Here is a 27,315-nt window from a genome sequence, read left to right as displayed (position 1 = left end):
GGTCCCTTGGGTCTCCTCTCAGCATGACGAGCGAGGTCCCTCGAATCCAGCAACTCTGTCCAAGTGACTCCCACAGTCCAGTGACTCTTCAGTCCAAGTTTGGTGGAGGTAAGTCCTTGCCTCCCCACGCCAGACTGCATTGCTGGGAACCGCGACTTTTGCAGCTACTCCGGCCCCTGTGCACTTCCGGCAGAAATCCTTTGTGCACAGCCAAGCCTGGGTCCACGGCACTCTAACCTGCATTGCACGACTTTCTAAGTTGGTCTCCGGCGACGTGGGACTTCTTTGTGCGACTTCGGGTGAGCACCGTTTCACGCATCCTCGTAGTGCCTGTTTCTGGCACTTCTCTGGGCGCTACCTGCTGCTGAGAGGGCTCCTTGTCTTGCTCGACGTCCCCTCTCTCTCCTGACGCAATTTGCGACATCCTGGTCCCTACTGGGCCACAGCAGCATCCAAAAACGCTTACCGCACGATTTGCAGCTAGCAAGGCTTGTTGGCGGTCTTTCGGCGGGAAAACACTTCTGCACGACTGTCCCCGGCGAGAGGGATCCGTCCACCAAAGGGGAAGTCTCTAGCCCTTTTCGTTCCTGCAGAAACCTCAGCTTCTTCTGTCCAGTAGAAGCTTCTTTGCACCCGCAGCTGGCATTTCCTGGGCATCTGCCCATCTCCGACTTGCTTGTGACTTTTGGACTTGGTCCCCTTGTTCCACAGGTACCCTCGACTGGAAATCCATCGCTGTTGCATTGTTGGTTTGTGTCCTTCCTGCCTTATTCCCCTAACACGACTTCTTTGTCCTTTGGGGAACTTTAGTGCACTTTGCACTCACTTTTCAGGGTCTTGGGGTGGGCTATTTTTCTAACCCTCACTATTTTCTAATAGTCCCAGCGACCCTCTACAAGGTCACATAGGTTTGGGGTCCATTCGTGGTTCGCATTCCACTTTTGGAGTATATGGTTTGTGTTGCCCCTGTCCCTATGTGTCCCCATTGCATCCTATTGTAACTAAACATAGTTTGCACTGTTTTCTAAGACTATACTGCATATTTCTGGTATTGTGTATATATATCTTGTGTATATTTCCTATCCTCTCACTGAGGGTATACTCTGAGATACTTTGGCATATTGTCATAAAAATAAAGTACCTTTATTTTTAGTATAACTGTGTATTGTGTTTTCTTGTGATATTGTGCATATGACACTAAGTGGTACTGTAGGAGCTTCACTCGTCTCCTAGTTCAGCCTAAGCTGCTCTGCTAAGCTACCATTATCTATCCGCCTATGCTGCTAGACACCCTATACACTAATAAGGGATAACTGGGCCTGGTGCAAGGTGCAAGTACCCCTAGGTACTCACTACAAGCCAGTCCAGCCTCCTACATGGAGTAGATGCTTCACCCACTGATCCGTGGCATGCTTAATCATAGGCAGTCTATCCACACCCTAGTAAGATGGTACCACCAGGGCAAACTCAACCAAAATGTTTTGGAGTACTCTTATAAAATATCAGCTGGATAGAAGCAGGGATTCAGATCTTTTGTATATAAAAATACCTGTTGCTATACCCCAAAGATGTCCTTTACTAGAGGGTACAAAAGGTATGAATAAAAACAGATTATTTTGGGTCTCTTCTGGGCACAATGGTCCAAGGGACCCTAGATATAAGCCAACATGTTTCACCCCTTCTCAATGAGCTTTGTGGGTCCAGGGGCTTTCATCAGGGCTGTTTTAACTGTCCCTGTCTAAAATATTCTCAAGCATAAATGTGAGCCCTAATGCTCACATGATACTGGAGGACTTCGCCTTGCAGTGCATACTATTTCAGGGCGGTTCATTCATCATGCGTGCCCGGCGCGGGTGTCATCCTGTAGTTACACATCCGTTAAGGATCAGAATACCACTCCTGCAAGTAAGAATTCTGCCAGTGGACCCCCAGGAACCTTGAGGGTTAGCTTCTTTGATGTGTATGACAGTACCCCTACGAAGATATTAAATTCACTCGGGTTTGGTCAAAACACAGTTCTGAGAGAAGCTCTGCTTAACCCCTGTTTCATTGACACAAGCAGTAGGCAATCCCTAGAAAAAGGCGTGCTAAGTTTAAGTTATACTAACAATTACAAATTGGAGAACGCAACACAATAACGTTCACAAACCTACTATAGTGAGAGAAACAACACCAAGATCGTAAAAGTAGGTGAAGGGGAAACAAAAATATGAATTTTAAACAGTTTGGGAAAGAAGCACCCTGAAAAAGTCGAGCCCGATGGGAAAACAATATTTCATAGTGGGCATGGACATAGGTGCTATTTCTGGACTTATGCAATGGCACAGAAATCGGATGCACCAAGTGGGTTGTGCAGGTCACAGGTTTTACCATTAGACATAGGACCTAAGTTATATGTTGGCAGTATGTATGTTCTGCCGCAGTGGCGATGGAGTATACATACAGCCAACATAATGGCCCGCCTGCCAAATTTAGACCTTTGGTTTTATCACAAAGGAGACTACTCTGTATCTGCAGTGATTAAACTCCTTCGAAGGCCTGTTGGTGGTAGACCTCTAATTCCACCCACCTAATTTAGATGGGTGAAATTAGAGGTCAGTTTTCACTACCTGTCCCCACCAAGAAATCCCTAGCACTAAGGGGCAAATGCTCCCCTAGCCATGGAATCGGAGACTGCCATGGCGAGGGGTGCTTTTTCTTTTTTTCTTTTCAAGAAGAAAATCCTGCTTCAGGATTTTCGTTATGAAAAGAAAAAAGAAAAACGTTTGGTGCAGGCCTCCTGCATGTTGGTGAAACCCTGCACCAAAATGCAAAAAGCATTGACTGGAACAGCTATAACTGCTGTTCCTGACAATGCTTTAAGAAATGACCACCTGCTTTTGGTGGTCATTTCTAAATTTGCTGGATGATACCTCCGTCTCATCCATGGAATAATTTACTCTGTCACTCTTATGAAGAAATGTGCCGCCTGCCAGATTATAAATATGTCTCTTAGTCTCCTTTGCTGGAACAGCTTCTTCTGGTCAGTCTTGGAGCCCACTAGCTCATCAGTCCTTTCTTCAGCCAGGTCTTTTGTAGTGTCTAGTCAACTTTTTTCATCTGGGCCCTGGTAAAAAAAAAAAAAAAAAAAAAAAAAAAAAAAAGAGGCCAACCTCATTGACCCTTAGAGAGCAATTCAAGTCCTGTGATGCCAGCAGAATTCAGGAGTCCCTGAGTCCTTGCATGTGTCCTCTTCTTTCAGCAGTTATCAGAAGTCAGATTTTTTTCTTCCAGAGGGCCTTCTTTCAGATCGTCCTTCCTATGTCCAGGAATGTTCTGAAGAAGTGGTGGTTGTGGTGCCAGTTGTTTCCTGTGCACTAGTGAGTGACTTGAGAAAATCTTTCACCCAATTTCAACTATTTTCTTGCAGTCCCCTGCTTCTTTTGCAGCATTTTCCTTTTGTAAAATTACCTAGGATCCTGTTTCAGCATGTCATGAGCCACCTGCAGTCAGGCTGGCCTGTTTTCTGTTTCTTGGCAACTCCCACACCTGACAGGGTCAAAACTGGTTTTGCCTCCTTCTCTGGCTTGAGCCTCACTATCTAGGATGGTCCTGGGGATGAATGGAAAAAATCCCTCCCTGGCATCTCTGTGCCAAAAGAAGTAGTGCTGAAGCTGTCCTTTGTTCTGCCAGTTTTCCTGTCCTTTCCCTGATAGCTGATCCCTGATAGGTGGACAGCAATTAATACCCACTTGCCTTTCCTTGACTTAGAGGCAAGCCATTCTCCTCTGAGCCACACTTGTTAACTCCCAGCCAAATATGTGTATTCCAGCTCCAAATGTATGATATGTGGCAGACCTGGTTTTTCTCTCTTACTATGACTGGAGATGGGATGTTTGGAAAGGCCCTTGGAATTAAAAGGAGAAGCCCTTCCTGGAAGTTCAAAATTAAAAACAAAAAGCCGTGCTAAACAGACATTGTTCTGCCTATTGCTCATGTCCACTCCCAGATAGCTAATCCCTGCTATGTGTTCAGCACTTAACAGTATTTGACCTTTCCTTAACTGTCTCAGTCAAAAATGTGTGTTCCAGTTCTGGTAGCGTGATGCATGGCAGAAGTGGTTTTAAGCCAGTTCTGCTTGGGCAGCCAGCATTCTGCAAAGTTACTTTTCAGCCTAGGTTAACAAAAATCTGATTCCATCACCAAGTCAGATTTGAACAAATAAGCATGAAATAACTTTGAAGAATATTTCAAGCCCTTTCCTATGCATAGATAAAGAATACATTCCGCCTAGGGAACAATCTAGCCAGGCCTACAGAGTGAAATAACGTTTGATTTTATTTAATTTGAGGGCATACTAGTCCCATAATGTAGCATGTTTTATTCTTGTATATGGGCACCCTGCCTTGTGGGCTACCAAGACACACTTTAGGGGTGAATCGTGAATATAAAAATTAGCTTCTTCTTAGATGGCAAATTTAATTTTCCCTTCCATATGTCTCTGTAGTGCATTTACATTGTAGCCTATTCAGGGCAAATTGGTGCTCCTGGCAGACATATGTATTTTTTTGCTTGTGTAGATGCTGTAAATATGCACTACATCCCACATATGACCTTGAATTGTCCATGCAGTAGGGACACTTATGGCACCATTAGAATAGACTTACAGGAAAGTTGACTAGGCCAGTTAGGAAGTTCCAATTTGCAGCATGTTTGACATGGGAAGAACAGGTCTGTGTGGCAAAGTGCACGGAGACCTAAAGCCAGCAAAAATAGGGCCCAGAGAAAGATGAGAAATCTGAGGTCACCATGCAGAAAAGGTAAAGTTGCTACACACATCCTCTGTAAGTTCATCTCTTAACTGCTATCGGCTTCCCTCCAGGTCAGGCACAAGTCCAGACAACTGCAACGGAGAGGAACTTAACAGCCAGCATATCCGAGCACCCTTGGAAATACTCTTGACAGGAGACACTGCCCCTCAAGCCCTCCACCTTTGTCTTTCTCTGACCATTACCTCCATTCATGCTCCTCCAGAACTAGTGGAGAAGAGGGGGTTGGTTTGGTCTTGGACCTTCATTCTCTATTGCCTCCCCTGAAACGTAGACATCTGATCCCTCTTTCTCCTCTTTAGACAGAATATCCAAGATTGATCTGCAGGACTTTGCAAGGAGCTAGCAAAGGGCTGCGTGACATTGCAAGTAGGCTCTCAGAATTCTGGTTATAGACACAGTACAGTGGTCAGAGGGGCAGGCTGCATGTGATGATCCTCAGGGCTCCCCTAAAACTGAAATTAGGGGGAAGATGCCTATGGCTCCCCACCTACTATTGCGATGTTGTAAGCCCAGCAAGAGGTGAGGAGAGCCAGATGGGGGGACTCTATAGCATAGAGTGCCCATGAGAGCTGGCTCAATTTGATGACAGTTGCCTACCTGCAGTGAACCTATGGAGGCCTCTTTGCCCCTTACACATAGATACTGATTCCACACTACACAGGGGAATTTGAAATTGGTGGGCTTCAGCTACTATGCCATCTAAATATATGAAACCAAAGACCGCCTCAGAAAATAAAGATTTTATGTTGTCATGCAGTGCTCTCCTGAGTGGACTGGAAGGATGGCAGCAAAGAAGACCCTGTTATGGCTGATTTCACCCCAGGAGAGCTATGAATACACTTGCTGACAGAGTAAAAGGGCACTCACTGACTGATGTACTGACAGAAGCATCACAATTATTGAGGGCAGTATGGCAGAGCTTAAGGGGACTGTACACCAATATGAGCTACAACTGAGGTGTGTAAATTGGCACTTGATGAAACTGGTGACCTCTATCAGTAACCAGATGGAACTAATAGAACATAAGGAGAGCCTCAAGAAATGTGCCATCTCTGACCTCACTCTTAAGAATCCTGGGGTTCCATAGGCTGGGAAAACATCAGAGAGGTGGTCCGTCATTCTTGGGAAACAGAGGTGAAAGGAAAAGAAGGCACAGCCCCAAAGGAAGCTCATAGGGCAGTCTATCCGCCACCAAGATGACCAGAGGAAAATTTATCTGACAAAGGAACTGTTTTGGCTTGAATCTCCACATCAGAGGGAAGCAGTTACACTATTACACAGCAAGAACCGAGTGCTTTCCTATAAGGGAAGCAAAATACTGATTTTCTTCAACCTAAGCAGAGCCACGCAACCCAAGATCATACAGCTTGTTAAGGAGAGTTGTTGGTGATGGGCTGTGGTGCTTCTCTGTGATACTTGATGTGTGTATGTGTATATAAACCTAGATAACCAGGATCTCTGTGGTTGCTGTGTTACCACACAACATCTTATAAATAACACATCAGTGTATTTACCATGGTAGGTATACATCTTTACCAACCTGTGCAGTTGTTTTATTGACAGATTGTATAAAAGGTGCCAGGTGGCTCCTTACAGAAGTGTGAGGACCTTCATATACAAACTAAGGGATATTGAGGTCTTGAGGTATTGAATGTTCCCATATCTCTTGTGAGCCAGCCGTACGGTTGGCAGGAGCAGCACACTGTGACCCAAATCCGCACTGTGCTGGATAGGGCTGCTTTATACACTAATTATGATTTCATTATAGAAGTCTTTATTTACTTGCTGGAGTATTGGCATTCACAACACCAGTAGGTCGAGATTATAAATAGAAACCAGAACTGGCAAAACTAATAGCTCTTGACTACCTGCCAATGTGTTTTAGCCATGGCTAAAAGTTAGTGGCATTGAGGACAGTGGAGTGGAGTGACGTAGGGTAAAGTAGAATAGAGTGGAGTGGGGTAGATAGGAATAGAGTGTTGTACAGTGGAGTATCACAGAGTGCTGCTGACTCGTCTGCTAGCTGTATCTGGTTACTGCCACAGATTAGTGTAAAGGAGACACTCGGCTAAGATGGACAACTTTTATACAAAACCTTAACTGGTAAACCAACAGCCCTTAAATCTACAATGGCTCCTTTATTGAGAACTATTCTCATTTTGGAAATTTGCCAAGCAGCGACATGGAGATCTGTTTACACATTTATGTGGCATTATTGTCTTGATTCATATATTAGCACAGATGCCCAAGTAGTGCAAGGCTCTTTTAGAACTCTCTTTGCTAAATTTCCCCTGTTGGTCACCTTTCTCCTATTTCACCACCTTTCTGTTTTAAGAATATGCTTGCTACTATGCTCTATGCTTGTGATTATAAAAATCAATCCTCTCAAGGAGAAGGAAAGACTTCTTACCTGCAATCCTAGTTCTCCTTCAAGGGAATCTGCATTGAAATCATAAGCAAGTTTCACTCCTCCCAGGTCCAAGGGACAAACATAATTAACAGTCATTCTAGGTTTCAGTGCTCTCTCTCTGTCTCTCTCTCTGTCTCACTCTGTGAAGAGAAAAAAAAAATCTGAGGTAACTGCCACCTGCTGGGCATGATAAGATACTGGAAGGCTATACGTTTTTAAAGGTGTAGTGTCTGTTTTCATACTTGCATAGCTGAGGCCTGTATATCTGCATTGCTCTGATTCAACCCCATAAAGGTTTATGAAAGAGATTTGTTTTAAAAGATTACATTTTCCCATACTTTAACTAGTTTTAATTTGGCTTTTAAAAAAAAAAAATTGGCTTATATAGCCTGTTCTATAAGCTGCAGTTTATTTAAAGGATGTTAAAACGTGGACTGAAATAAAGCAGAACTGTAGTCTTAAGGAGATGTGCTCTGTGAACCTGCACATTGACAGGACCATTCACTGTTTGATTTCTGGGGAGAGTCCCCTAAAGGAAAACCACAATTACAGGCGAGGAACCTTTCGTTCCTTGTGTTTGTTGTGACACCCTTGCAATTCATATATCTTCTCAAGCATTAATAAACAATTTTAAAAGATCAGAACATGGGTCTGAAAAGTGGGATGCATTGTCCATCACTAAGAATCATAAGTAGTCATCACTATTTCTTGCTTTGGAAACTCTGAAGTCTGTACATCCAGTCTGTTTTCTGTAAGCTGATCACTGTCTGTTGCCTGGTCACATGTACTTCCCCATGACCTGTTTGCTTCATTCGAGGGAATTCTACTCTTAAATATGTATCGTATATCTTAATCAATAAATGTTCAATGTGTCTGAGCTTTTTGAAATTTCCATATACATTTCATTTCAAGAAAAGTACAATTGAGAAGACTAGAACACATTTTATATATGCACATTTTGACCCATCTTGAGCAATGTTATTTTTTTTTAGGTGAACTGCAGAGGAAGATTGGTGTTAAGGTTCTTGAAATGAGAGGAAATGCAGTGGTTGGTTACCTGCAGTGTTTTGACCTGGAAGGAGAATCTGGGTTGGTTGTACGAGCAATAGGGACAGCATGTACCCTGGACAAATTAAGTAGTACATCTGCCTTTCCGCCCGCATGTAATTCTCCATCCAAAGATATGAAAGAGTAAGTATTACCATACATCTTAACATGCCTTGAGCTTTTTACTTTTCTTTTGGTTGCATACCTGATTAACATTGTGCATGCTCAGTATGATTTTGTTTTGCAGCAGTATGTTCTGCCTTCATGGCCCCAGTGTGTAGGTTTATGCAGTTTTCCAGGGTAAATGAATCACTGCCAGCATTTAATAGAATAGCATGTAGTTATGAACTTTGAGCCACTAAAACAGCATTCTCATTCCACTGCCAACCTTTTAGTAGAATGAAATTAGCCCAGGTTTTACTTTGACAGTAACCTTTAACATTTGCCTAAACTGAGATGCAGTTTTCCAATTCCAGTTTGTCATCTCTGCTTTCCTTGCTGTTGTGGGCTCAGTGGTATCTAAAAAAACATGTAGTGCCCCATTACATTTGCAGTAGAACTGCACCGAGTGCATTGGTTACTTAATAAAGCTGAACTTAGCAATAGCTGCAACCTCCATTTGAATTGTCTCAGTAGACCAGTTTGAACCTATGTCTGAGAGGCCTGAGCTACATGCTGACATTAGAACTGTGCAAGAGTGTTATTTAGAATACTTTGTTCCTCTGCTTCTGATTGAAACGAAATGTGGCAGACAACACTCCTCACAATAAGCATGTCCCTTAAGAGCAGCAGCTCTTTTTCCGTTATGAAAGTGCCTTGGTATTACTCATGGATTGGCCATTCTTGAAAATTGGAGCCCTTGAAAAATGTCACATGTAGAGGATTAATTAATATTGATTATTTACTTAGTGCAGCAGGATTTAGGCCCTGATGGCTTTGTAAAGTAAACTGCTATCCAAATACACACCTGTCATCCCTAGAGCACATCGCTGTGAAGGGTGTCACAGTCCCAAGTAATTGACAAGATTAATTGCAAAGCCGTCTTGAGTAATTCCTGTTGCTTCCGGCAGTGCTGCAGTATAGAGATAACTATCAGTCACCTTACTGACATGGCTCCCTAGATTATAGAACATGTTACCTGTTGTTTGTTTGGTATGCTTGACGCCTCCTAAACTGGCCTTCATCTCAGTTAACTGTCATGCCTTGCTTTGTACCCTCACTCTAAATGTGTTTATATGCATTATCTTGCATTTGTTTGAGTCGTATCAATAGAACTGAAAAACCGGAGCAGATCACTTCTTCAGGGTCCAAACCTATTCTAACCTGAGGCCCCCCCAAAAGCTTCATTATCTTGCTAATGATTTTCATTTTGTGTATGGAACTCCTGGAATTAGTACTGGTTGACAGTGATGTGAGCACTCACAGGTACATGGATGAAAGGAGTTCTGCCTGAGGGTCACGTTTTGAACATTTTATCGCACAACTGAAAACCAATCCAGCCTGAATTTTCAACACCTATCTCAGCCAAAACAAACCAGGTCAAAGTGTGTCCCTTTTGCCAACATGAGCTAGCAACAACTTGTCCATGAATATTCCCAACGAGGTGATATTGAATGCCTTCACACCCTAAGTCATTAACTGAGCAAAATCTCTCCTTTACACATTTACATTCATACCAACAGTTATTTCGAGACTGACCGCGGGGATGCGGAAGCCTCCATGCCAATCAAAATTTTACCAGGCGCTCTATTGTTATCGGAAAAACAATACCTAACTTTACTGATCAAGCAACAACACCTTGTGGTGTAACCTCCCAGGCACGTTAGTGCAAAATGTCCTTATCTTGTATCCTTTACTGAAACCTTTCCCTCCTTTCCTCCAACTCAGCTGCTCTAAATAACCAAGTCTATTCCTGCTGAAAACCCCACTTCAAACCTCTCCTCCCTTTTCTCGTTACAGTGTTTCCTCTATCTCTTGCTTGGCGCTTTTTTGCCTTATAACTAGGTTTGTGCTATGTAAGTCCACAGCCATTCACAGATTGTAACGTGTTACATGATGCCACTTGGACTTTCTGAAGAAAAAGAAGTGAATGATTATAATCTTTCCAGGGAGGTTCTTCCTAAGCAGTGGGCCGTAAACTGAAAAACGCCTATCTCCACTGGTCAGGTAGTTTGTTTTGGGTACCACTGAAAGGATGCAGTCGGTCGTACTGGACTAAAACCGAGAGATGATTTGGGCTAGAGAGCTAGTGCAAATTCATTCATACATTTGAATATAAGTCACAACCCCTATGATAGAATGTGATCCTCCAGTGAGCCTATTTTGTCAACACCGTTGGTTTCTACAGACCTGCAGCCAAGCTTTCTACTGCATTATGTACTTTTTGTATATTGTACGTAGCCTTAGAAGCAACAACCCTGCTCAGGGCATTACAGTAATCTGTTAACATTTGTGGCAGATATGGCGGGACGTCTCTTAGGATAAAGGTACAACCCTATAAAATGTCTTCATCTGATAATAGCATGCCACTTAACACTACAGTTTTGAAAAAGACTATCAGTGCCATCGTTAATCACAACTAACCTGATAAGAGGGAAGAAAAAGTCACATATTTGTAGCCCTAGTTCTCCAACATTTGTATTTTTGGGGTATTTATAAAAGGTAGAATATCTTAGTCTGTGTGATATCCTGGTAGCGGTTCGTGTTGACAGCCTATTGTGGATGATGCCAATATATATAGACCTTGGGTCAGCCCATTGCATACCAATGGTTGACTTTCATGTCACTCATTTGGTTGCTTCTCATTTGATGCCTTTCCTTGCTCTTCTTAGGTTATTTTTATTTTTTTATTATTAAGGCAGTAGATAGATTATCAGATCAAATCATAGATCCTTAATTTTCCAAGTACTAAAAAGAAGTAAATATACATTTTTGAAGTGCGAATGTCGTAGCAATGGACCCCTGTCCCTGCTGCTTATTAGATCCCGCCATCTTTCCAATTTGTCCAGATCTTATTAAATCGTGTACCCGCCCGACCCGCTTTGCATACCGTTTTTCGTGACCCATGACCCTCTCCATCTTTTGCAGCCACTGACCTAAAGTAGGCACCACCTTTTATTTCCAATTCGCCAGAATTAAACACTTCGCTACTAAGGTGGCTATAAAGCAGTGTTGACCCAGTACCATCACGAGCCTATCGCCTAAAAAATAGAATACCAAACAAAGCTCCCAACGGATCTGGGTCAATCACTTGACCTGCCCAGACTTCTTTCTCCTTGAAGACAGCCCAAAATCCATGTAAAACCAGACATAGGAAAATCATGTGTAGCCAGTCACCACAGTCGGATCTGCATCTAAAGCAGCACCCTGTTAAAGAGCTAGCCTTCCCTTCCTTATTGCTCTTGTTGTTGTCCTTTTAGCGCTGCGAGGCCTTCGGGTAGTCAGGCACTTTATAAGTGCAATTAACATAACATAATCTGACTTGACTTGTACCCTGAGATAGCTAATAGGGTGGTTAGGTTGGAATGAAGCTGCCATAACAACAGGAAGGACCTCTGTCGAACACACAAACAATAGCGCTACTGACTTTGCCTGATTCATTTTATAACCCCCGTATAGCTTAAAACTCCACTAGTTTATCAAGAGCGATTTGAATATTAAGCTTATTTGCCACCAAATAGAGTATCATATCATCAGCATAGAGCTTATGCTTGGGGGTGGCTGCTAAAGGGGGGCAGATAGTTTGATCATGGCGTTTAGCACAAGCCAAGGGCGCAATAAAAAACACAAACAAAATTGGAGACATTGGGCATCCCTGCCTAGTTCCTCGCTTGACCACTATCTCCCCAACCAAAAAATTGTTTAGAAATATTGAGTCCTTAGCCCCGTGGTATAATTTGCTTATCAAGCTGACTACTTTTGTCAGGAAACCCAATTTTACACAGTATGACAAAAATAACTTTACATTCAACCAAACCGAAAGCCTTTTCTGCATAGAGTATTATAGCTGTGGCTTTCAACTGCTGGCTAGTAAAAACACATCAATTGCCTGAACCAAAAAGATCGGGTTTATAGCCAACAGTCTTACGGGGACAAACCCATTCTGATCTCTGTATATTACTACTGATGGTACCGAGGAAATTCTTATTGCCAGTATTTTTGCCAGAAGCTTATAGTCACAGTTTAAGAGACTTATCTCATGATATGATTTTGGAACATCTTCCAGTTTATCTTTTTTAAGAAAACTAGCAACCACAGACTCGATGAATGAAATTGGTATAGTACCCCCTTGTAGAATTTATTAAAAAGCCGTACCAGAAATGGGGCTAGTTGTTGCGCATAAACCTTACAGACCTTGGCCGGAAGACCATCCTTACCACAGGCTTTTACATTTGGTGCAGACTTAATGGCCTGTTGGACCTCCTCTAAATTTATAGCAGCAATCAGAGCCTCTATTTGTTCTGAGGTTAAGATGAGGATATGAACTTTGGAAAGCTAGCTATTAAAAGCTGAACCAGGGCTGTTAGAAGCTGAGTAAATATTTGCATAGTGCTGCAGAAACATTTGTGCACTCTCCTAGGTCTGAGCATAAGTTGCTTTGGTTTGAGGATCAACAATTTTCCTAATTATGTTAGTGTTGGCCTGCTGTTTCGAAGACCAGGCCAGATACCTCCCTGTTAATTCATTTTCCTCATATCTTCGCTGAAGATAGGTGGAGTGATTCACTATTTCTCTGGCCATCATATGTTCTGGAAATTCTGATTTAGCTTGATCTAACCTTCCCTGCGTGGATTTGTTTAAGGCCTGAGTATACGGTCTTGCTGCTGCATCCAAATTTTTTACGAGGTCAGTATATTCCCTGGCCTTTTCTTGTCTTTGTGCCGCTACAAAAGAAATTGCTTGCCCTCGAAAAAGGCTTTCAACGCTTCCCAAACTGAGAAGCCCAAGGCTGAGTCAATGTTAATTGACAAAAACTCCTCTAAGCTTCCTTTCATCTGGATGACCCAGCTATCTTCCATAAGAAGCTCTTTATTAAATCACTGTTTGCCTTTAAAATAGATAGAAAATGAGGAACTGAACAGGAAAGATAAAAGAAAATTTTATTTTTAACGTGACACAGAGACTATGACTTGCAGAGCCAAGTTCAAGACTCGAATTGCGGAACTCAATGCAATCTTTTATGCATGAAAACCACAAAAGTGTGAAAATGCATCATCCAATCAGAACAACAGTAAGGTAGTTTCTTCATCAAGTACATGGTGTGGTGTTAATCAGGAGATGCATGGTGTTCTACATATATTAGGCTCTATCCAATCACAGTAGAACAACATTTTATGACTGCAGCATGATCCAAGATGATCACAAATGGGACCTTCACATTTCTCAGACAGTTGGGACTTTCCAAGGCATCACCAAACCAGTTTCTTCATAACCTCTCCTCAGACCTATATGGACATCAAGATGTCTGTTGCTGGGCGAATTAAGCAATGCATGTCACGTGAAGTGTCCCTTTTAAGCAAGCCTTGCATTACAAGCTGTCTGTCAGGGTTAATTTAGTAAATGTCATCCAACTTTTTGCATAGGTTTTTCAGGACTGTTCATCATTGAGTATCACAGGATGAGGTCAGGTCTGGGGAAATAATAAAATGGATTCTATAGCCAGTTTCCACATTCCCTCCTCTGATAATCAATGATAAAATGGTGTTCCCAATCCTCCTGGAACTGTCTCGCACGCATCAGTGTTTAGGGCTAGATATTGTGTCTGGTATGCACGCTGTTGCTATTTTGGGAATCATTACTATTGCTGTTTTGCATCATCCTTTGTACCTGTTGTTCAAACTTCAGCAGATACCTGCTATATCACTATATGTTTTTTTGTGTAGGCAGTGTTGCACATGGGACATTAACATGTGTGTGTATGTAAAAATTAGGAACAAATATTTGCGTCCTCTACCTGGAATTTGGGAAGCAGTGTTGGGCCACTACATACTAATCTACTCTTAACCTAACAGCAACCCATTCCTCCTATAATGATCCTGTTAAAAATTAGGTCTTTGGTTGCCAGTCCGGTTACCCTCTGTCCAAGCAAGGACCCTCACTCTAGTCAGGGTAAGTCACACACAATCCAAATTATCTTGTGCCCACCCTCTGGTAGCTTGGCACTGAGCAGTCAGGCTTAACTTAGAAGGCAATGTGTAAAGTATTTGTGCAATAAATCATACAATACCACAATATAACACCACAAAAATACACCACACAGTGTTTAGAAAAATATATAATATTTATCTGGAGAAACGATTAAAGATTAAATAAGCAATTGTAGTGATATCACTGAAAGTGATATCAAGTGTCTCAGAGTTGAAATATTATTGTAAAAGCAATAAAAAGTGTCTTAACTTCTCCTAGAAACAACAAGTGTCTTTTGCAAGGCAAAGTACCTGGTTTGCGTTGAAAAATCCTCGCAAGGGGCCACAGAGGAGGAGATGCGTGGAAAAACGGTGAGTGTGCGTCAGTTTTGCCCCTTCGCACACGGACTTGTGTCGTTATTTTCCATGTGGCGAAGACGTTGCATCGATTTCCGGCACGCGGACTTGGATCCTCTTCGGGTTGCGGGGTTTTCAGATGCACCGGGGATGATGCGAGGAATCCTGGGCTTGCGGAGCGAGGTCACAGGGGCTGCGTCGATTCCGGTAGGCGATGCGTTGATTCCTCTCAGGAAGTCTGGCGGTGTCGTTCTGAGTCGGCTTGCGTCGATCCAATAGGGCTGTGCGTCGAGTTCCGGTTGCGTCGCTGGCGCTGCATTGATCTTCTGTCATGAAATGGGGCTGCGTCGTTCCGGTCTCTACGTGCGATGAATTTTTCACTGTGAGCAGACTGTGCGTCGTTCTTTACAGGCGGTACATCAAATTTTCACCGCACGGGGATTTCAGCTGCAGGAGAGAAGTCTTTTTGGTCCTGAGACTTCAGGGACCAGGAGGCAAGCTCTAGCCAAGCCCTTGGAGAGCACTTCTGCAGCACAGCAAGAGAGCCGCAAGAAAAGCAGGTCAACAGCAAGGCAGCACTCCTCTTCAGAAAGCAGTCAGGAGAGTCCTTCAGGCTGCCAGGCAGTTCTTCTTGTCAGGGTACAGGTTCTGGCTCAGGTTTCTTCTCCAAGAAATGTCTGAGATGGTAGGGCAGAGGCCCTGTTTTTACCCAAATATGCCTTTGAAGTGGGGGAGACTTCAAACAGTGGCTTAGAAGTACACCAGGTCCCCTTTCAGTTCAATCCTGTCTGCCAGGGTCCCAGTAGGGTGTGTGGCAGTCCTTTGTGTGAGAGCAGGCCCTCCACCCTCCCAGCCCAGGAAGACCCATTCAAAATGCAGATGTATGCAAGTGAAGCTTAGTACCTGTGTTTGGGGCGTGTTTGAGTGAAAGCACAAGGGGCTGTCAATAAACCTAACCAGACGTGGATTGTAAGGCACAGAAAGATTTAAGTGCAGAGAAGTGCTCACTTTCTAAAAGTGGCATTTCTAAAATAGTAATATTAAATCCAACTTCACCAGTCAGCAGGATTTTGTATTACCATTCTGACCATACTAAATATTACCTTCCTACTCCTTTCAGATCAGCAGCTACCACTCAAACAATGTAAGAGGGCAGCCACAATGTTAGCCTATGAAGGGAGCAGGCCTCACAGTAGTGTAGAAATGAATTTAGGAGTTTTTTACACTACTAGGACATGTAAACTACACAGGTAAATGTTCTGCCTTTTACCTACACAGCACCCTGTCCTAGGGGTTACCTAGGGCACACCTTACGGGTGACTTCTATATGTAGAAAAAGGGGAATTTTAGGCTTGGCATGTACTTTTTAATGCCAAGTCGAATTGGCAGTGAACCTGCACACACAGGCCTTGCAATGGCAGGCCTGAGACCAGGTTAAGGGGCTACTGAAGAGGATGGCACAATCAGTGCTGCAGGCCTACTAGTAGCTTTTAATCTACAGGCCCTGGGCACATATAGTGCACTCTACTAGGGACTTATAAGTAGATTAAATAGCCCAATTGGGTGTGATCCAGTGTTACCATGTTTAAAGGGAGAGAGCGTATGCACTTTAGCACTGATTAGCAGTGGTTAAGTGTGCAAAGTCTAAAAACCAGCAAAAACAGTATCTCAAAAGTAGAGGGAGGCAGGCACAAAGTTAGGGGTGACCACTCTAAGGCTGTCAGGTTTAACAGATCCCAACATTTATACTTGAAATTATGCATAATTATCAATGACAACTTTTAATTGACAAGAAATGGGACTGTTCTATGTCCACAGCTATAGTTGGTAAAGGTGACGTACAATACTACTCTGTATTCTGTTATTCACTGAGCACTGTTGGAGCAGGTGTGCATCACACTTCACTTTCAATTTAACATTCTTCTTTGTCCCTCAAAGCATCTTTGCTTCTCTCTGTGGTGCCTACTTGTATTGATAATATGGGAAAGAAGCTCCTATTTTGAAGTAAGAGTGGTCTGTGGGGAAATCATCAGACACCATGAGAAGTAGCACAAAGAAAACCACTGGTACCCATAGCCATTTCTTGGTGGGCCTTGAAGAGGAGTCGGACATCGCTGCCTTATTAAATTTCAAAAGAGAACTTCAGAATGATCAATATCCCATAACTTATATTTTGCCCCAGAGGTCACCAGTAGTTGAGGCAAAAGGGTATTATAGAATGGAGGCAAGGTACTCTAGAACTGAAGGTTTAGTGAGGTCTTTTAGCCAGAACTGCAGGAGATGAAGGTTGTTCACAGTTGGTGAAGTTGACGGTGCCCCTAGTCCTCGCAGTTATACCCTTTGAAGGAGACAAGGAGATCCTTAAACGTTGCAGTTGTAGAGGGCTCCTCTCCCCGGAGCAAACTGCCTGTGGTCACAGTACCATGGAACGGCAATCAGTTGTGCCACAGTCTGTGGTACACCTTTAGTGTTGCACCTTAGGATAAACAGCACTTAATGCTCACTTGGGTACATTGTATAAAAATCAAACAGGACCCGCTTACACTCTCTGTCTCTTGGAGGCATGCAGCACAAGCAGCTCTTGTTGAGACCCTACCACAATGGTGATGGTGGGGCCACCAGTTGTTCCACTCGTTTTTTTCTGCTGCATATGTGCATGCTCCGCTACTTTCTTGGTGTAAGAGCTGTGGATCCCGGACGTCTGTCCCTCCCACTTCACAGGTGACCCAGGCCAAATCTCCCTGTTGGAGATCATGTCCAGGTTGTGTTGTCTAGCCACGAAGGGCCTGCAGCACCTGACGCTGTAGGCAATGCAACATTGCTGTCAAAATGACTTATCAGGTACTAACAGCTCAACACTAGACATGTGCATAGGCCAGTCAAACAGTATTTCAGTCGGTGCTCAGTTTGGCCACTTTGTCAAGATTCCTCTCCTTGGCCACTGAAGCAATTCCAAGTGCATCAATCCAGAACAGTCTCAGCAGGTGCACAAAATCTCACAAAGGAACATATCTCACCGTTTTATGGGGGTATCTGTATTAAATCAACCAGTTCACCCCCTCCTCTTTGTGCACACCTAATCCCACAGTCTATTTTACCACTTGTCAGCTGTTACTCATATCAAAAGCTGGATCATCACAATACATATAACATACAACATCACTGTTATTAGCATCATTCCTTTCAACTAATGTAGGCAGGACAGTAATATTCACATATCATCTATCAAAGGCATAACTGTTATCATTGCAAACCATGCATTGGAGACCTGTAACACAAATAGGCGAGGCTAAAGTGGTGCTAGGGATAATTTGCATCTAAAATGTTTTTTTCCTTGTTTTAAATTTTTAAATCAGGAAAGGAAAACCCAGTCGAGGTATGTGGGGGGAAAATGCTCTCTACATTGTGTACAACCACATTCTTTGAAAGAAGAAAGGTATATTGAAACATGACATACTTCTGTACACAGCAATACATTTTCTCTCCCTCAGATCACTGCATCGCATTTGCAACATAAACTTCTCTAATTATACTCAAAAAATAGTATGCAGTAATACATTTGGAAAACACATGTTAATGGTAATAGCCAATCGTCATTGTATAGTCAAGTGTATAACCAATGCATGAAGTCCTTCTCTTATAGTGTGAGTGTAACACAGGACATACATTCGGAAATGACATTTTAGATCTAATAATAATATTATATTATTATTTTGTTACTGTCCGCATTCTCCACCAAAGATGTAGAAGCTTCAGAAAATCATAGGCAGGAACTCAACAGGAAAGACTCACACAGGTGCGACCCTCAATGTTACTGTGAGACTAATCAATGAATGATCAGAAAATGTATTATTCTGGATTCTAGGGTCCCTCTCGTTGGGCCGAATGTGATGTTAGAAAGAAATCTAACGATGACTCAGTGCCGTAGCGTTTTCAGTGATGTATATTGAGCAGTCAAACCATTTTGAGCATGCCACGGGTCTATAAGGGCAAAATCCTGCATTAAAGCTTCCAGCGCATAAATCGATTTAGGTTTGTTCTGGTTCTTATTTACCCGTGAGGCATCAAGCCTTAGGTCCTGAATTAAATCAAAATCCCCACCGACTATTATAAGCCCGTTTCATTTTCTAATAATGAATGAAGTTCATGCAGTAGGGAAGACACATCCTCTATGGGGCCATAATAGCTTATCAAATTTAATATCTCTCTGTCTATGTGCGTTTTCACCAAAATCCATTTAGCACCCGTGTCCCGTACTATTTTAAGAACCTCTGCCTGCACTTCATGTGTGATTAGGATTGCCAAGACACGTAGTGCGGCCTATACTGTATGTCAAAGAGCGTTCGGGGGAGATGGCAATCTGCCCTCAGGTGTGTCTCTAGTAAAAATATTATATCAGCTTTTAAGGTCCTAAACCAGACTAACAGACCTTGAGCTTTCATTCTATTATTGAAGCAATTCACATTGCATGAAACCATTTTCACTTTATAACTAAAAATTGCCAAGTGTATCTTGCCAGTCTGTTTGCTGCCAATTTTTCTATCAACATCTTCCATCCACCCCTGCCCCCCCCCCCCCGACATGGTGACTCCTCCTGTCTGCTCACCCTTACACCCTGAATCCCAACCCGTCATAAGCTCCTGTAAGGAAATGCCTCCTTGGCATGGTTACCCCCTGACTTTTTGCCTTTGCTGATGCTATGTTTTGATTTGAAAGTGTGCTGAGGCCTGCTAACCAGGCCCCAGCACCAGTGTTCTTTCCCTAACCTGTACTTTTGTTTCCACAATTGGCACACCCTGGCATCCAGGTAAGTCCCTTGTAACTGGTACCCCTGGTACCAAGGGCCCTGATGCCAGGGAAGGTCTCTAAGGGCTGCAGCATATCTTATGCCGCTATGGGGACCCCTCACTCAGCACAGACACACTGCTTGCCAGCTTGTGTGTGCTGGTGAGGACAAAACGAGTAAGTCGACATGGCACTCCCCTCAGGGTGCCATGCCAACCTCACACTGCCTATGCAGTATAGATAAGTCACCCCTCTAGCAGGCCTTACAGCCCTAAGGCAGGGTGCACTATACTATAGGTGAGGGCACCAGTGCATGAGCACTGTGCCCCTACAGTGTCTAAGCCAAACCTTAGACATTGTAAGTGCAGGGTAGCCATAAGAGTATATGGTCTGGGAGTCTGTCAGACACAAACTCCACAGCACCATAATGGCTACACTGAAAACTGGGAAGTTTGGTATCAAACTTCTCAGCACAATAAATGCACACTGATGCCAGTGTACATTTTATTGTAACATACACCCCAGAGGGCACCTTAGAAGTGCCCCCTGAAACCTTAACCGACTACCCGTGTAGGCTGACTGGTTTTAGCAGCCTGCCACACTCGAGACATGTTGCTGGCCACATGGGGAGAGTGCCTTTGTCACTCTGTGGCTAGTAACAAAGCCTGCACTGGGTGGAGATGCTTATCACCTCCCCCTTGCAGGAGCTGTAACACCTGGCGGTGAGCCTCAAAGGTTCACCCCCTTTGTTACAGCACCACAGGGCATTCCAGCTAGTGGAGTTGCCCGCCCCCTCCGGCCACGGCCCCACTTATGGCGGCAAGGCCGGAGGAGATAATGAGAAAAACAAGGAGGAGTCACTGGCCAGTCAGGACAGCCCCTAAGGCAACCTGAGCTGAAGTGACTCTGACTTTTAGGAATCCTCCATCTTGCAGATGGAGGATCCCCCCAATAGGGATAGGAATGTGACCCCCTCCCCTTGGGAGGAGGCACAAAGAGGGTGTAGCCACCCTCAAGGACAGTAGCCATTGGCTACTGCCCTCCCTGACCTAAACACACCCCTAAATTCTGTATTTAGGGGCTCCCATGAACCTAGGAACTCAGATTCCTGCAACCTAAGAAGAAGAGGACTGCTGAGCTGAAAAACCCTGCAGAGAAGACGGAGACACCAACTGCTTTGACCCCAGCTCTACCGGCCTGTCTCCCCCCCCCTTCTGAAGAAACTGCTCCAGCGACGCTTTCCCCAGGACCAGCGACCTCTGAATCCTCAGAGGACTGCCCTGCTCTAAAAGGACCAAGAAACTCCAGAGAACAGCGGCCCTGTTCACCCAAGACTGCAACTTTGTTTCCAAAGAAGCAACTAAAGACAACTGCGTCTCCCGCCAGAAGCGTGAGACTTGCAACTCTGCACCCGACGTCCCCGGCTCAACTTGTGGAGAACAAACACTTCAGGGAGGACTCCCCGGCGACTGCGAGACCGTGAGTAGCCAGAGTTGCCCCCCCCTGAGCCCCCACAGCGACGCCTGCAGAGGGAATCCCGAGGCTCCCCCTGACCGCGACTGCCTGACTCCCAGATCCTGACTCCTGGAAAAGACTCTGCACCCGCAGCCCCCAGGACCTGAAAGATCGGAACTCCAGTGCAGGAGTGACCCCCAGGAGGCCCTTGCCCAGGTGGTGGCTGCCCCGAGGAGCCCCCCCCTTGCCTGCCTGCATCGCTGAAGAGACCCCTTGGTCTCCCATTGATTCCAATTGAAAACCCAACGTGTGTTTGCACACTGCACCCGGCCGCCCCCGTGCTGCTGAGGGTGCACTTTCTGTGCTAACTTGTGTCCCCCCTGGTGCCCTACAAAACCCCCCTGGTCTGCCCTCCGAAGACGCGGGTACTTACCTGCTGGCAGACTGGAACCGGGGCACCCCCTCCTCAAATGGAAGCCTATGCGTTTTGGGCACCACTTTGAACTCTGCACCTGACCGGCCCTGAGCTGCTGGTGTGGTAACTTTGGGGTTGCTGTGAACCCCCAACGGTGGGCTACCTTGGACCCAAACTTGAACCCCGTAGGTGGTTTACTTACATGCAAGAACTAACAATTACTTACCTCCCCTAGGAACTGTGAAAATTGCACTGTGTCTAGTTTTAAAATAGCTATATGTGTTTTATTTGAAAAGTATATATGCCATTGTGATTATTAAAAGTTCCTAAAGAACTTACCTGCAATACCTTTCATGCAAAGTATTACATGTAGAATTTGAACCTGTGGTTCTTAAAATAAACTAAGAAAATATATTTTTCTATACAAAAACCTATTGGCCTGGAATTGTCTCTGAGTGTGTGTTCCTCATTTATTGCCTGTGTGTATGTACAACAAATGCTTAACACTACTCCTTTGATACGCCTACTGCTCGACCACACTACCACAAAATAGAGCATTAGTATTATCTCTTTTTGCCACTATCTTACCTCTAAGGGGAACCCTTGGACTCTGTGCATACTATTCCTTACTTTGAAATAGTGCATACAGAGCCAACTTCCTACAGCTCCCTCCTAACTTCCTCCCCAAACTTCCCAGCCCTGCCCTTCTGAACCCCGGTGTCCCAGCCCTTCGCCCCCTTCCCCTTAGCTTTGTGCATTGCTATAGCACCAGAAAGTCCTCTGAGGCAACTGTTCCAAAAAGCATATGAGGATAAACAAAAAGGTGGTTAATGCCAAAGAGATTTGCACTTCCAATTCTGATGGGTAAGTATGATAGTAGCGAAAAATTCTAAGTCCTTAGGAGAAAATGTCAAATGGGTGCCAAACCTGGTGTGACATCCAACCACCAAGGATGTCAAAATATTACTGACTGGAAAGCAAGTCAGAGAAGGATGTACGTTTAGATACCAGGGCACACCAAAATTGTCCACAAAGTGTTCATCCAAGTGGAACAGTACAAATAGAGTCCAAAGACGCGATATTGAGGTTGATGATGATTTATTCTTGTTGAGAAATGACAATCTAAGATACAGCCGACACGTGTTACGTCACTTAGACTTTATCAAGGCAGGTTTGGAATTCGAAATTCAAAAGTTAGAATTTGTCTTTGGAGACCTCTAGGAAGGTGTAGCTGAAGGTAAAGGCCATGATAAGCCTGGTTATAAATTTCCGTGCAAAGATGCGTCGGATGGTCATGGCATGCCAAGTGTATCTCGCCCGTCTGTTTGCTGCCAATTTTTCAATCAACATCCTCCATCTAGCCCCCTTCCCCAGACATGGTGACTCCTCCCGTCCGCTCACCCTTAGACTCTGAAGCCCAACCGGTCATAACCTCCCTTCAAACCTCTTCCCCAAACTTCCCAGCCCTGCCCTTCTGAGCCTCTGTGTCCCAGCCCTTCTCCCCCTTCCCCTTAGCTTGGTGCATTGCTATAGCACCAGAAAGTCCTCTGAGACAGCTGTTCCAAAAAGCATGTCAAATTTGCACCCAAAAACACATTCCTCTTAAAGAGATGGAAGCAATCTACACTACATTCCTCCCCCTTCCCAGAACAACATGGTAGCTCTCCGTATTAGCACATATCAATCTTTTGACTTTTCTTTGATATATCCACCTCCCTTATCCAGCATGGTACCTATGTACAGCTGGTGTCTCCCAAGTTGAAGCTGCCATTTCAGCCACCCCCACTTCATGACATTTCAGCCTGATTGCTTAATTGTGTGCAACAGTTCCTGCGCTAGGGGTAGTGAATGCAATATTTGAAAACAGCCCTTATGAAGAACCTTCAGCTTTGACTATTGTATGATACTAGTTGGGGCTCCTGCTTGCTGAAAGCTACTGATCAAGTTCTTGAATTCCTTTCTGCGGCTTGTTGCCAACAAGGACGTGTCCGAGAAAAGTTTGAAAGAATAATCTCCTGGGATCTGGTAGAGTTTGTCTTAGATGGCCTTAGATAAAAAAATGTATTTTATTCGATAATCACCAAAGTTCACCACTATCGTCCTCGGATATTTTGCATTTGTTGATTACGTGTTAGGAACGCGGTGTGCATGTGTAGTAGTTAAATCCAGTTACTGTGTCTCAGCATCAGGGTACACATATTTTTCACTAGGCCCGTAATGAGATTAATCACTGTTTGCCCATTTTCACGCTCTTCCGGAACCCCAATAAATCTCAAATTTGCACATCGAGACCTGTTCTCTGCGTCATCAATCTTCAATTACAGCTCTGTTAGTTCGGCTTGGAGTTTCGCCACAGTAGCATCCTGCTGTTCTTTGCCATCTTCTAAGCCTAAAACTCGTGTTCAACAGCATATATCCATGTGGGCAAGTTCTGCATATTTTGATTAATGAGGTTAAGCTGCTGTTCGTTTTTTTATTTTTATTTTTTTATTTTTTTTAACAGGCCACATCTTCTGTCAATTTTAATGTTCTTAGCTCCTCCAAAATCTAAAGGAGGAACGCTTCCATGGGCAGCCCGTTGCCTTCAACCTTGAATGCTTAAACGTGGATTCGGCTTGTGTTGCAACCAGATGCAGTGCTAACTCTTCCATTGTTTCCTGAGCCCTGGAGGTGTTAATGTGTGAATTTACGTGACCTTTCTGCTGTCTGATGTTTTCAGACCTAGGTGCCATTTGAGCAATCTGCGAGGAAACAGCACTACTTCCAGTTGATTCCCCCTTCCAGTGTTCAGGAGCTGCAGAAGCAGCAGCTATACAGGCTGTGCTTGCCAAAGGACTGTCTTTCCCGGAGTCTTTTAAAACAATCCCCGCAAATAGGGGATGAGTCAGTCACTTTGTTGGTTCGATGAGTTGAGGCCTGAGTAATCCAGTCTGTGGTACAGTATCCGAAATGACAGCTGTACATGATGCTCTTCTCTCTACGTTTTTTTGGGGAGTCGTGATATCCCCCCATTTTTCCCTTTATGTATACATGCCGCCCCCCCTGCATGTTAGACAACTGGAGATCTTCTTGATCTTACTCAGAGCATAAAACTGAACTGTCTGAAATGGATGAAGGGAACTGGTTCTCTGTTCTTATTCTGTACAGGCTTTGGGCTGCCTCAGCCAAACTATTTTGTTTTTTACGTGCTGACTGAGTTGATGACTTAGTTACTATTTTAGTACCTTTACCAGAGATAGCATTGCTGGGTTTAGACAACAGGTGCCGAGAGAGATGCTTCATACTGTCATAGCAGGCCACATCATATATATCTTTTCCTTTCCCCTGAAGTCCCAAGCCACTTCCACAGATCAAAGAATTACTTTGTCTTGAAGCACTTAAAAGATATTACCCTAGTTAATCAGAAGGTAATTCATATTTAATCCTGCTGATCTGATTCGAGGAACTGTTGGCTTCTGCAACCAAAACGTTGATAAAATTCTCAATGTTAGATACTGATATTTTGCCCAATTATATGAAATTAAAGTGAGCAGAAAAGCAAAAAAGTTTCTCAGTCTTTATACTCTATATCACAGAAAAAGCTTCACAGTCTTTACTAATATTTGCCGCGCCCTCGTGATCCTGAAGTCCTGGCCAGTGTGTAATTCGTGATGGCAGGGGGAGAGAGAGGGAGAAAAATGCTCACCGGTTCGAATTTGGCACGGAGCTCAAATCTGCCACAGCTGCCCTCCAGGCTGTCCGTGCTGTCCTGGGCCGACCTTCTGCCCATTTTTCAGAGAGTGGGGCGGAGGGGGGGGGTGGGCAATGTTGGCAAGGGGCCTTTCAGTGCACCACGGCAAACTGCGATCGGGTGCGCTCGTCCACCAGCACCGCCATAGCCGTCTGCCTCACGAGAGCTCCGTACACGGCCGCCGTTCCCATTTTCTTGCTCTCCTTGTTTTTGTCCCTCAATCAGCCACTCAAATTCCACTTGTAAAGCGCACAGCTGCTTCGGGAGATGCGTCCCGGTGCTGGACCACATCTTCAACTTCCTTTTGATTGGATGACTTATGTACTTCTTTAGGTCACATCAGGGAATTGCCTTATTTTTTCTTTGAGCACTACATGGGATTGTATGTGTTTTCTTGCTCCCTCCTCCATGTGCTGATTCCCGCCTCAAAATTGTGGCCCCCTGCTCTTTGTGTTGCTCCCCATCCCTCTCTGGGATCAATCTGAGCATTTATGAGATAGAGCAAAAAGTATTTACTTAATAAATGAGATGTTTCAGGTGCTTCCCATAAGCCCGTGGTACTGTACTCTCCAGTCTCTTAGGCCGGTCATCTGTGATGTACATTTTCATAAATGTGTCATTGGCCATCACTGCACTGTTTCCTATGCACTCCAAAGTCCTTTGTTGCTAAGATTTAACTAACATAGGGATTCCTGCATACTAAGCATTCATACACATTCTTGTAATTCCCGCTGTTGCCTTGCTATAAACCCTAGGAATGTTAATCACCTGCTAACACTTTGCATCTAGTTTTCTCCATCTGGTATTCAAAGGATGATGCCCCTAATCTATTGCCCATATTCTGCTCATATTCTGTTAGTTCGGTCCCACTTTGACCTTTATATTTAATCCATACTGATGTTTCTCACCCTTGGTAAACCAGAGTATTGGGATTCAGTTATATGTTTATCTTTCATCCTGATTTCCTATCTTGAACAATTACTGCAAATTAAATGTATATATTGTGGCCACTAGGAAATATTTTTTTTTATATAAATCTGTCTTAAGTTATGATAGTGCTAAAATCCATTTAGTTTTTTTAGTGTTCTCTAACAAGATGTACTACATGATGCACACTTTTGAATCTAATTCCCTTTAACAGCAGAACTCAAAGCCATCTATGAAGTGATAAAAACTCAAAACCTTTACTACACATTTACCCACCTTTGTGACCTCTTTTTGTCTCCACTAGAAAAGATGATCTCTGAAGCTTCCTGTAAATCTTTGTGCTTTTTATTTTCTAAAGTCCTATTTTTAAGTCCTGGTTGAAGATCTTTTTCTCCCAATACGCTACTTTTAGGACCATGAGTAATATTTTCTCAGTTTGTGGTTGAACTTTGCATACCTGTTTTTAGGAAATTTGCCCTTTCTGTAGGGTCAACCTGGATTTTTCACCTTTTGCTGGATTCTATATTTTTGCTGACTGTAGACTTCTGTTCACTTTACCCCTACTAATCAGTGATAAAGTGACTGTGCTCCCCCATCATGGTGAAAGTGGCATACCCCTGGTTGGCATGTTTAGGTTAACTGTATGTCCCTATTATATGATAACGCAGTGTACCCAGGACCTGTAAGTTAAATGTCACTAGTGGCCTGCAGCACCCATTCTCTCATCTCGTACAGTGACTGCGCAAACATGACTGCATGCTTATTGTTTGTTCCTGGCTGTCTGTTTTAAACTGAAAATTACACCTGACAAAGTAACCCCTTCTGACAGGTCAAAACCTTCCTTTTAAATATTAAGTCATCCTTGTGTAGGCAGTACTGCCTGTGAAGCAGGTGCATAGTATTTAAAAGTAGAGCATGCAGGAGTTTCGTGTTGTCATGTCATTACAGTGAAAACGCACCAATAGCTATTTTTATTGTACCAAGGCTAGTTGTTCCATAGCATGGCACTGCGTTACATATCACGTTCATTATTACACAAATATTTGTAGTAGTTATTAAGAATCCAGTTCAATGGTGAAGTTGGATATGTGATCTTATTAAAGAAAATGTACCTTTCCTTGCCTAAAGCCACTGGAGGCTTATTTGCATTTGTTCTCCCACTTCTGTCAGCCTGTAATTAGCATGTAAATGGGTGTGAAATGCCTCACAGGAGCAAACAATAGGCTGCCCTGAATGGGCAGTAATGATACCTC

General features: G+C 43.8%; 1 protein-coding gene across 18 annotated transcripts in view; it reads left to right on the top strand.

The window, feature by feature from the left end:
• C2CD5 (C2 calcium dependent domain containing 5) overlaps positions 1-27,315 on the top strand; it is a 669,580-nt gene that overhangs the window by 108,016 nt on the left and 534,249 nt on the right. For all 18 annotated transcript variants that reach the window (XM_069228566.1, XM_069228562.1, XM_069228551.1 and 15 more), the window contains exon 7: positions 8,214-8,412. In XM_069228566.1, coding sequence (XP_069084667.1) covers positions 8,214-8,412 — 199 coding nt within the window. The remainder of the gene's footprint in view (positions 1-8,213; positions 8,413-27,315) is intronic.

Source organism: Pleurodeles waltl, chromosome 4_1 (assembly GCF_031143425.1).
Source record: "Pleurodeles waltl isolate 20211129_DDA chromosome 4_1, aPleWal1.hap1.20221129, whole genome shotgun sequence".
In the NCBI taxonomy this organism is placed as follows: domain Eukaryota; kingdom Metazoa; phylum Chordata; class Amphibia; order Caudata; family Salamandridae; genus Pleurodeles; species Pleurodeles waltl.
Note: the sequence above shows the minus strand (reverse complement) of the source record. Positions and strands in the feature narration are given on the sequence as shown.